The sequence below is a fragment of the Nycticebus coucang genome, chromosome 6 (genome assembly GCF_027406575.1).
Source record: "Nycticebus coucang isolate mNycCou1 chromosome 6, mNycCou1.pri, whole genome shotgun sequence".
NCBI classification, from domain to species: Eukaryota; Metazoa; Chordata; class Mammalia; order Primates; family Lorisidae; genus Nycticebus; species Nycticebus coucang.
Window position 1 is genome coordinate 103,334,567 of NC_069785.1, and position 12,033 is coordinate 103,346,599.

A 12,033-nucleotide genomic window follows, 5' to 3' on the forward strand; every position below is an offset into this window, starting at 1 on the left:
AAGCAAATATAGACAACCATCAGAATGGGAAAAGAAATTTGCATAATATGAATCAGACAAAAGCTTGATAACTAGGATCTACAGAGAACTCAAATTGATCAACATAAAAAAGCCAATAACCCCTTATATCAATGGGCAAAATAGATGAATAGAACCTTCTCTAAAGAAGATAGACAAATGGCTAACAAACATGAAAAAACGCTCATTGTCCCTAATTATCAGAGAGATGCAAATCCAAACCACCCTAAGATATCACATAACCCCAGTGAGATGGCCCATATCACAAAATCTCAAAGCTTCAGATGCTGGCCTGGATATGGAGAGAAGGGAACACTTTTATACTGCTGGTGGGACTACAAACTAACATAGCCTTTTTGAAAGGAAGTATGGAGAATCCTCAAAGAATTCAAACTAGACCTCCCCTTTGATCCTGCAATCCCATTACTGGGCATCTACCCGGAAGAAAAAAAAAATCCTTTTATCATAAGGACATTTGCCCTAGACTGTTTATTACAGCTCAATTTATAATTGCCAAACTATGGAAACAACCTAAATGCCCACCAATCCAGGAATGGATTAACAAGCTGTGGTAGATGTATACCATGGAATACTATTAAGCCATTAAAAAAGATGGAGACTTTACATCTTTTGTATTAACCTGGATAGAGTTGAAACACATTATTCTTAGTAAAGCATCACAAGAATGGAGAAGCAAGAATCCAATGTATTCAATTCTGATGTGAGGACAATTGATGACCTAGGACATGGGGAGGGCTAGGGGAATGAAGGAGTGAAGAAAGGGAAGGAGGGAGGGGGTGGGGGGTCCCAGTGTGTGACAAACCTCTTGGGGGTGGGACATAATTATAAGAGGGACTTTATCTAACAAATGCAATCAGTGTAACCTGGTTCTCTGTACCCTCAGTGAATCCCCAACAATTAAAAAAAGAGAGAAAGAAACAGTTGGCTTCCCAGCTACTCGGGAGGCTGAGGCAAGAGAATGGCTTAAGCCCAGGAGTTGGAGGTTGCTGTGAGCTGTGTGAGGCCACGGCACTCTACCAAGGGCCATAAAGTGAGACTCTGTCTCTACAAAAAAAAAAAAAAAAGAAAAGAAACAGTTGGCTTCTCTCCCTCTTCCTTCTTGTCCCAAAAGAGTAAAATTGATCAGCCATAAGATATGCAAAGTGCAGCCATTGGCCTGCCAACCATGTCCCTTCCTATCTTTAGATTCTGTTCCTAAATTACTGCACCTAATGCTAATAACAATGTCAGCTGTGTTTACTGAGCACTTACTGTGTGTCAAGCACTATTTTAAGTACCTCACACATATAAACTCATCTGATCTTCACATCAATCTCATGAAGTAGTTATTATCATGGTCTACATTTTACAGGTGAGAAAACTGAGGCAAAAAGAAGTTCTATAATTGTTTAAGTTAACATAGCCAATAACTACCATTCTTTTTTTTTTTTCTGTATTAAATTATAACTGCATACAAACTGAATCCCAGATACCTGGTTCCAGAGTCTGTGCTCTTCATGCTTTTCTATGCTATTCTGCCTCTACCAAAAAAACAAAACAAAACAAATTACAAAAAAAAACACCCCAAAATGCCTTCCTTCTATTCTTCATAGAACGTGACCAATAGCATTTCCCCATGCATACTATGAGTCCTGTAAATGCCAGGTAAAGAGCATCTTGGGGCTCGGTGCCCCATAGCACAGTGGTTATGGTGCTGGCCACATACACGGAGGCTGGCACGTTCAAACCCAGCCCGGACCAGCTAAGCAACAATGACAACTACAACCAAAAAATAGCTGGGCATTGTGGCGGGCACCTGTAGTCACAGCTACTTGGGAGGCTGAGGCAAGAGAATCACTTAAGCTCAAGAGTTTGAAGTTGCGGGGTGGTGCCTATGTCTCAAGGAGTAGGGCACCAGTCCCACATACTGGGGGTGGCTGGTTAAACCCGGCCTCAGTCAAAAACTGCGAAAAAAAAAAAAAAGAGTTTGAGGTTACTATAAGCTGTGATACCACAGCACTCTATCGAGGGCAACATAGTGAGACTCTGTGTCAAAAACACAAAAAATCTTGGCATAAAACAGCACTCAGAGTTGCCCTTCACACTGCTGTGTAGTATCATTTATGTGACTGAGATGATTGCTTTCTGTTTTTTTTTTTTTTTTCTGGTAATATATCACCATTCTAGAGAACGACCTTTTCTCCATATTTTCCAGTCTTGGAAGAACTGTCATGAAGTTTCTTGCCCTTCCCAGCCAAACAGTGAGCACACAAGCCACCTACCCAATCAGATGGAAGGTGACTTTTGAGTACTATGTCCGAGGACTGAGCCTGGTTCTTAAAGACAGGGATGCCCTAAGGGTGCTGCCCTTTAGTTCTTGCTACCAAAATCCCTGAAGCTACTCTCCCTGTTCCTTGTTCTTTTGCAGCTTGGTTGTTCACTTTAGTTCTCTAAGTTGAATAGCTACCAAATAAATTACTTTTTTGCTTAAGATAGTAGAGTTGGATTCTGTGACTTACCATCAAAGAACCCCAACTGATACATAGTTCCCCCTACTAAGATCTGGATTATATTTGAGGTCTTTTTACCTGTAATGATCTGTGATTCCAGTAATCTCACACAATGTGAATTACAAGATTTCAAAGTCAATATTTGGGAGAAGAAAAGAAAAACTCAAAGTTATATAGAGAGATGTAAAGTTCTGTGGTAGAGTAGATTCAATTATTGTCTAATATTCACTCCTTCCCCTCTGTCTTGATGGGAGAAATATATTTCCCCATCCCAATTGTGTTGAGCTCTATCACGTGGCTTGCTTCAGCAGTTGAATGTAGGGAAGAGAATGTCCTGGTTCCCAGCCTCAATAGTCCAGTGGTTCTGCTCACCATTCTCGGAGCTTTCAACCTTTCCCATGAGAGGAACAGGTCTCGGGAGGAATGAGTCACATGGAGCTGACCTGAACCAATCCTTAGCCTAGAGCCAGGATCACTCTAGAGAAGCTGAACCCTAGACAACCTATAGGTGCATAAGTAAGAAATAAATTCTTGCCATGAAATTTTGTGGGGAGGTTTGTTATGCAGCATTAGTATTGCCATAGCTAACTTATATAGATTTTGTTGTGATTTTAATCTATGCCTAACAATTTCTGATTTATCCCATCTTGGGCAGAGTTTGTGAAAGTCCTACCTGCTATTTTGACCTGGTTGGAGGCACAGGTCTTGCAGGGAAGCACCTGGAATTCTTCTGCCTGGTACATGGAGTAGTCAGTACTGGCAATGACCAAGGTGTCTCCAGGCTTCCATGACTGCACGTTGTCCTCCAGATTCAAGATGGTGCTGTTCACATTGGTGTCGATGGTGACTGTGAGCTTGGGCCTCACTGTATGCCAAAAAAAGGAAGGCTTGAGATACAGCCCTGTGCTTCTGGAAAATTGTTGGCTGTGCAATTCTTCCCTTCCCCTCCCTAAATAAGTAAATGCAAGTTTGCCTATCCCAAACCCAAATCACTGGCTCATTGCATCCCAGTGTTGGTACAGGTTTTTGAAGTCAACAAAAACCCTACCAGAAAAGAGCCATTCATTAGCTCCGGGCAGGGGAATTTTCCACTACCTTCTTAGCTGCAGTTAAATGTGGCTGCCTCACCACACCCACTTTGCTCAAGATATAAAACCAATATAGTTCCTCTCAACTATTATTTACGGTAGCCATAAAACCTCTCCCCCCAAAGAACTCCCATCCTTAATAACTGCCTTCTGGAGATGGCCAAGTGCCTCTGAGCACAAACCAACCATTTCCAATCCCTTCTAATAAGCACCTTGGTGATCGTATTTAAAATAATGGTTGCCAGAGAGGCAGAGGGCTGTGCATCTTTGCAGGGGAGGTCAGCTCCACCCATCTGCACTCTAGTTGTCTTGGACCGGCCCTTCCCCTTCCTGAAAGGCTTCAGGGCAGGGTGGGGTTCCGCTGTCTCTTGCCAACTCCAAGGACCCTCCCCTGCTCATGTGTCACAAAAGTGCCCTCCATCAGGAACACTGTGTCACTGATATACCCAGACGCAGCTGACAGCTCAAGGGATGGAGCCAAGATCACATTTCTGCCCCCAGCAAGGGGCTGCTTACCAGGCTTCCCACAGAGGAAGCGTACACGGTAGCTCTGGCAGGCTCGGCCCCGGTCATAGCAGGCAAACCTATAATCCTGGCCTTTCTTGTAGACAACCTCGGTGCTGAGGTTAATTCCATCCAGTGTAATGGCCTGGGAATGACATGGAGATTACAGAGTAAAGTCATTTTTCTTTTACAAAGAAGGAAGGTGATGATTAATGTTCTAAACATACACGCACAAGTCTAAAATTGTTCCCACTGCAAAACCATTTACACTGGCCTCCCATGGTCATCCCAATGACTAGAAGTTGGTCTGGCCACAAGAAAGACAGTATGAAGTCTCGGGATGGATAAATACCTGGCCTAGAGTCCTACAGTATTTGATCTCCAAACCAGTGATTCCTGCTTATCTCTGGGTGAATTTTTACAGGGTGTCACAACAATATGTGCTCTTTTGGGATTGGAGAGGCTACTTCTCACCACTTGCATCACCACAACCAGCATCCCGAGCAGTGGCTCACTGTGTTCATTCCTCTGGTGCCCAGACACAGCTCCACGCCACCTGGCGAGTTTTAAAGAATGCTCACGCCCAGGCTCCATCCTCAGAGTCTCAGATTTGACTGTGTGTGGGACGCAGCCTGCACATCTGGACTTTTAAAAGTGAGATTATTCTAATGGGTAACAAAGTTGGAGCACCACTTGTGTAGTTACAAGGCTAAATGTTCACGTATGTCTCATTCCACCTTCACAGAAAAACTGGGAGGTCGCTATTAGTTTTACAGATAAGGAAACTGACCCTCAGAGAGGTCAAGTGACAGAGGTAGCAGTGGCAAAGCCAAACTTTGAACTCAGATGTACCCTCCCATTCCCCTCCTCCCTTGAGGTGCTCAGAGCCTAATGTCCTCTGCTCAGATGCCTGCCTCTTCCCATTGCACTGTGGGCTCTGGGGACAAGAAGCAGGCTTTTGTCCCCTATCCCCAGCATCTAGTTCAAGTCTGGCATTGGGGGTAGGGAACCGATGGGGGAGGGTTTCAGTTGGGGAGCGCTGACTAGACAGCAGCTACAAGGCCAGGTGGAGAATGGTTCCCAGCAGGGCAGGATCCCTGCCAGCTGGGGCTCATCCGGAGCCAGGGTGTGTCTGCATCCAGACTCTGACTGCTGTTCAGAGACATGTAATTTGGACAGCTGTCACTGTATTTGACACAAAAGAGACAAGGGCTGGATAATAAGGAAGGAAAAGTATAGCCAATAAAAAAAAAAAGGAGGAGACTTTTTAGGAAACATTGTTTTGAACACAGCAGAACCATTACCTTTGGCTTGAAAGGACAGCCATGCAGATACCCATTTGGCCACATTAGAATTCAGCCCTTTTCCTGAACACTCTCACATCCACCATCTCAGGCAGTGTCTGTGCCAGCCAGAGAGACAGGGCCAACTTTCTCTTAGCTCCTGGCTGATGTGCTAAACACCTTCTAAAAGGGTCAAATCTTGCTCTCATTTCATGTGAACACACAAAGGCTGCTTTGTTTTTCTGGCCTTGGAAACAACCAGGAGCATGTTCCGCACCCTGTCTTTACCTTCATGAACACAAAGAGATGCTCTAGCTGAGCTGGGGGTGACTACTGATTAAAGCTTGGTGCCAGGAGCAGGAGTAAGGCAGACCTCCCCAGGGTGGGAGGCGCACCTTCATTTTGCTAGAGAGGGAGACTTGAACTCACCCTGGGGGCACGTGACTCTGACTTTTTTGATGACTACCTCAATGGGCCTTGGTTTTGCAAAAAAAAAAAAAAAAAAATAGCGAAGGTCCTATTCTAGATTTGGAAGTTTTGAATTAAAGACGGTCTTCAATGCTCAGCAAAACATTTTCAAAGAACACTTGCTCTGTGGGAAGGCTGGCTGTAACTTCAAGATAAGGGAATCACACTGTCATTGGGTCTTTGATTCTTGTCTGGACCTCAAATAGTTGAAAGATTAAACTCAGGGAATTCATTACCAAGGGCACTTCTTTTGTTGGGAGGAAATTGGGCCTGGCAACATGGCAGCACTCTGGTGGTCATAGAGTCTGGGGCTGGGTGGTTATAGGGTTCTCAATATCGTTTAACTGTGTTTTGGGATATTCAGGGAAAGGCCCCTGTCAGTGCTAGGAGCAAAGTAAAAGGAAGAGTGGGAAATGCCTAAGGAAAGCTGTTTTCCTGGCACAGAGAGGTGGTCTTCTAATCAACAGTGGTCTGGAGCCAGACAGCTGGCAGAGCAAACACCAGGAGGGATTTGTAAACCATGTAAGCATTTCTTGAGGATTTCCAGAGATATTTGGAGAGGGTAAGTTGATAAATAACTAGCCTTCCTGTGATCAAACTAGAGGGATCAGACTGTGGCTATTTCAGAATTAGACCTGGGACATTCAGGGTTGCAAGAGAAAATTAAAATTAAATCTGGGAATTATGGGCTTTCGTGGGGGGTCAGTGTTTTTGAGTCTGTTGGACCCAAAGAAAGTCTGTAACTTGCAGTTTAACCTGGATAAATCCTTCTCAATAACACTGGAGCCACGTGAAGGGAAGAGCCTAAGCCGAATAATGAGAAAGGTTCCTTGACCCTCACAAAGTGCAGAACCTGCAAGGCGGAGGGAGAAGCTCAGCCCACAATGGTGCAGTGGGGTGAAAGCACAGTAAGGTGACTGGGACCCAAGTTTCCATTCTCTGGGAGAAAGTGTTGGACAAATTTGGTCCCTGTTTTATTGACCGAAAGAGGATAAAATGGGCAGGAATGGCCTTTCTCAAATGACTTCACATTCTATGTCAAGCATTTAAGGGGCCTGGAATCTTGTTTTAGAATAAGACCCGGCCTAAGGGAGAAAGCCCCGTGTACCCTGCCTATGTCTCTGCACTCTCCTGCTGCCTGTGGAGCTGAGCTGGCGTGCTGTGAGGCCTGTGTATTTACTCAACACTTACTTGACAAAGTCAATGGGAAAGTCAAGGTCCCCTTCAGACAAAATTAGCTGCAAGTGGAGATTGTGAGCAAATGCTGTCCGTTCTATGAAGACTAGCTTTGATTTGGCTCCATGGAGAACAAGGCCATGGGTGTGCTCCCCATTTGGGCTGGCCTGGCCCACACCCCAGATCCTAGCTGCATCCGGTGCACTCAAGGTCCCTAAGGAAACCAGCTGGGCAGTGAGGCTGGGCTCAGCCCCTCCCTGCACGGGGGCACTCTCTGCCATGGCTGGAGAAGCAGGTCAGGGAGAAAGAGAATGACCCAGGAGAGAATTACAGTCCTTGCTTTGGGCAGAAATAAGACTCCATTTCAGTCTCTTATATGGGAATGATGCTCTTTGGCTTACATATCTCATGAGAATTATACACCCAAGTGACAAGACCGTTTGTGATATAAACTCTTCTTCAAAATCAAGCCTTTCTGTGCCATTGCAGTGAGTTCAGTACCTGTATATCAATGGGACGATTGCAGATTTTCCCTGCATGAGCTGCCCAGAGGTCTGAAATTTTCTCCCCACCTTTAGTCTGAGACACTTTATCATGGTCCAACCACTCCGTCCACTCCACATCTAGGCAGGAAGCAAAGAGCAGGGTCACATTAGAGTTGTCTCTGACAGCAAGACCCACTCAGGGGTCACACTCAGCGTAGTCCCCAAGCATGATAGGAACTGGATATTATCTGCTGATGGTTGCACTATGTTGAGGCATGGGTGTCTCTAAACCTCTAAACAACCTGCCTAGTCTCCTTTTTTTTTTTTTTTTTTGTTGAGACAGAGTCTTACTTCATTGCCCTCGGTAAAGTACCATGGAGTCATAGCCTGCAGCAACCTCAAACTCTTGAACTCAAGCAATTCTCTTGCCTCAGCCTCCTGAGCAGCTGAGACTACAGGTGTCTGACACAAAGCCCAGATATTTTTAGAGACAGGGTCTTGCTCTGGCTCAGGCTGGTATCAAACTTGTGAGCTCAGGTGATCCACCCACCTGGGCCTCCCAGAGTGCTAGGATTAATTAAGAACATCTCTTACTGAAATTGTTTTATAAAAGCAGTCTATATTCTTTGTTACTGCAAAAGCAAACACACAAAAAGGAGAGAAATAAAATTCATCCATAAACCCATTATCCAAGGATTAGCTTTAAGATTGCTGCTGTGACACCCCTGTGGGTGTGAGGGGGCTACCTGAGGGTCCACCCTATTGCTGCCCACATTTCCTGTTCAGTGCCATTGTCTATAAGATCCTGTGAACTAAACTGAATGTCCTGACTCCAATGAAGTGACATTGGAACCTTCACCTTGGAAGAAAACATCCCTCTGGCTATTAGTTAATGTGGCTTGACTAATTAAAGACAGCTTTCAGTCCTGAAGTTTCAGTTGATTCTGCAACAGTTAAGTGGTTCTATTGGTACAAGAGAAGAATCTTTGTTCTGCAAAGACAGTGATTTTTGTCCCAGCTTTTCATCCCCCATTGGTGTTGCTAAGTTGTCTCGCACCCCTCACCTTGGACCCACTCACTGGACGAGGAAACATTGAAATATTCGCCGTGTTCTGTCTGGAACAGTTTGAATACCCGGGCAGCGGCAGAGCCTCCGTGTCCTGTCAGAGAAGCAGACACTTTAGCAACCAGACAGACCTACAGATTCAAAAAGTTCAGATTCTAAGGCAGAGGAACTCCCTCCCCCCTGCCCACCCACATGGATCTTGAGCCATTTCTTAAAAAAAAGAGAGAGAAAAAAAATCAAATTTAACTTTTAAAAAAAAATCAGGCCGGGTGGCACCTGTGGCTCAGTGAGTAGGGCGCCGGCCCCATATGCCGAGGGTGGCGGGTTCAAGCCCAGCCCCGGCCAAACTGCAACAAAAAATAGCTGGGCGTTGTGGCGGGCGCCTGTAGTCCCAGCTGCTCGGGAGGCTGAGGCAAGAGAATCGCTTAAGCCCAGGAGTTAGAGGTTGCTGCGAGCCGTGTGATGCCACGGCACTCTACCCAAGGGTGGTACAGTGAGACTCTGTCTCTACAAAAAAAAAAAAAAAAAAAAAATCAGGCCATTGTTTTCACTTGGGAAGCAGACTACAGTCTATTTTTTAAATTTCAGTTTCGAAAGTTTAGTTGCAACATTCCAACAAATCCAGAGTTTGGAGCCCCGTCATTTATCACAATCTGAGTTCCTCCAGGGGATTAGGGCCAGCAGCGCCTCCTGTGGCCTTCGCTGGGCTGAGGACGCTGCCCTTTGTGCAGGAAAGGCCCAGCCCAGGTATCAAGTTAGCTCAAAACACTGCCCCATCCACTTGGTCCCAGTTCTTATCTCTTCTATGCCACCTCTATGTTTTAGATTACATCATGAAGACTTCTTTGCAAATGTAAATATTGTCACAAGTGAGTGGCCTTTGACCAGCATGGACCTTTGCCACAGTCATGTAACACAGCCAGGTAAGCGTCTGGTCACTCTGCTGCATGTTGGGAGATGGGAAGCTGTGCTCTGAGGGAAGAGGGCCACCTGGAAGACCCCGCGCCTCTTCATCTGAGAGACAGCGGAGGGAAGGAGGCCTAGCTCCAGCTGTGTATTACCCTGGTATTCAATATGGTCTTCAACCGAAAATGAGGGATTTCCTTTCACAGTCAGAAAACTCCAAGGATGTCTGAAAGAAAACACAAAACATCAAGTTCTCCACAGGTCTGAACCTGCACTGGGCAGAGCTGAGGCGGCGTCAGGAGCTGTCCTTGGGAGTTCCTCCAGGCCTGCTCGCCCACGGCCTGGCATTTGCTCACTGGGAGCCTCTTCAGCTCCATCCTGGCAGGAGACAGGGTATGAATCACAAATAAACAAACAAGCCAACAGACCCATGGTACCACCTGCCAAGCTCAATTATGTCCTGAAGCAAGTGCTTGGATACTTTTAGGAAAACAAGGAAAATGTTCCAAGAGGCAAAGGTTATTTCTCTCACTGCCCAACTCCCCTACAATTGAGCTCGAGGAAAGCACCAGAGGCAAATGTGACTGACTACCCTCGCCATCTACCTCAGGCCTTGGAAAGGATGGAAACACCCCTTCCTTCTAATGGAAGGGAACTTGAAAAAGATTGAAGATTTTGAAAATGGTGCAGTCATCGATCGTCCCTGCATGATCGCACTGCTACAGAGCAGGAAAGCTTTCTTGCCCATCTTTGTCTCATGCAGAGCTGAGGCTTGGGAGTGCCACCTCCCCCAGTCCAGCACCTCGGTGCAGGTTAAGCTGAGAGCTTTTGAGATGCAGCAGGAAGGATTTTCTAACCTTCCCCTAATGCAGGTCACAAGACCCTCAAGTGAGAAGGGTCTACCTTTTTCCCCACAAGAAAGGAGTATCCTCATCTCCACAGACAGAGGGCCCCGAGAGGAGTCTGCAGGAGCTGAGGGAAAAGGCTTGGCTAAATTTCTCCTAGTTACTACGTGGGCTCACGCCTGCCGCCCCCTCACAATTTTCCGTGACTCCCAACCACCCTTCATCCAGCCTGGCATAAAGGCCCTTGAGCGGAACTGCTTCTTTGGGCCTTCAGTTCCTTACAAAGGCCCACGTGTCATATCAGACTCACCGCATTAAATGCATTTGTGTGCTTTCCTGTTGCCTCTCAGGTGTGTGTTACAGGCACCCCACATAAGAACTTAGGAGGATAGAAGGAAAGGCACCTCCCTCCCGACAGTACCCGCTCTCTCACCATGAGGTTTGGGTGCTGAATAGCTCTGACTATTTTTCTCTTGACTTGGAAAGTAAGTCCTTACTGAATGGAGTTTAGCTAAGGTTAGGGATTTGACAGTGTCACTCTCTCGCTTAAAACCAAGTCCCTTGGCTCAGAGCCAAAGGTCCTCCTGGGCTCAGCACCCCCTGCCTCATTTACCCTCTCACATTTAGGGTCCCTGCCTGGACGTCCCCCCCTCCTTCAGGAAAGCTTTTGCCCTGAGCCTCTGAACCTGCTCGCCTTTCCGTGAGCACCTGCCTTGGCACACCCACACCTGTAAGTCTGTGCTAACCTCCATGCTCTGGCTCTCACGCCCGTCATCAATTCCCATTACTCCTGCCTCCCATGGGCTCGGGACGCCTGGTCTAGCCTCATGCCTTCCACCAGTAGGTGTCCAATAACCATTTCCCAAATGTGAACAAATGAAGGGTCCCAGTCTCAGTTCTTCTACTGATTTTAGATGTTTTAAGTTTATCACTCAAACTGAGTCTCTACAAGTAAGGAGAGATGTAATCTCCACCTGTACATCTCCTTTGCCCCTGTGAATGGCCTTGACAAAAGGGCCCATCTTTCCAATGGTTCTTGTTCGTCAGGACACAATAGCTTCTAACATTTAAGACACGCTTATTCTGTGCTGGGTTTGATGGTAATATGTTGTTCACATTATCACATTTAATTCTTCCCACAGTCCTTTGTGATAGCTCCTGGTATATTCCATTTTACACATTCAGGGACCATGAAAAGAGAGGACGAAGTTACGTGCCCCCAGTCACACCTCATAGGAGATGCAGACCAGACTCTCATTCAGGCCATCGGATGCCACATTTGGGCCCTTAGCCACAACCTTCTTTGGGTGAGGCCCTAAGGAGCCAGTCCCTTGGTGGTTCTATCTCTCATTCCAAATTAATAAACTGACTTTTGGTTTATAAAGCAATGAAATTGAAGTGCACTTAGCATTTACTCACAAAAGAGCCTTGCAAAGCCAAGGTAGCATTGTTGTCTTTGGCTACTGAAGTTTCCTGCTTGAGTTTCCTGCCAGAAGGAGCAGCCCCTGGAATCTGGAACCTGGAGTGCCCCTTCCTTGCCCAGGGAATCCCTGCCCAGCCAGGAAAATTGCTTTGCTAAAGACCTTAGCCTGCCCCAATTTTGTCCCCAATCTTGTCCTGTTGGAGAGCTGAAAGGAAGGGTGTCATAGTTCCCACCCGGCCATGGGACAGACAGTCCCAACTT

At 46.2% G+C, this 12,033-nt stretch overlaps 1 protein-coding gene across 3 annotated transcripts in view; it reads right to left on the bottom strand.

The window, feature by feature from the left end:
* The window catches only part of CEMIP (cell migration inducing hyaluronidase 1), a 170,235-nt gene that overhangs the window by 49,249 nt on the left and 108,953 nt on the right, over positions 1–12,033 (bottom strand). For all 3 annotated transcript variants that reach the window (XM_053595324.1, XM_053595325.1, XM_053595323.1), the window contains exons 7-11: positions 9,660–9,730; positions 8,597–8,692; positions 7,549–7,670; positions 4,133–4,265; positions 3,202–3,393 (exon numbers count right to left, since the gene is read on the bottom strand). In XM_053595324.1, the coding sequence (XP_053451299.1) occupies positions 3,202–3,393; positions 4,133–4,265; positions 7,549–7,670; positions 8,597–8,692; positions 9,660–9,730 (614 nt within the window). The remainder of the gene's footprint in view (positions 1–3,201; positions 3,394–4,132; positions 4,266–7,548; positions 7,671–8,596; positions 8,693–9,659; positions 9,731–12,033) is intronic.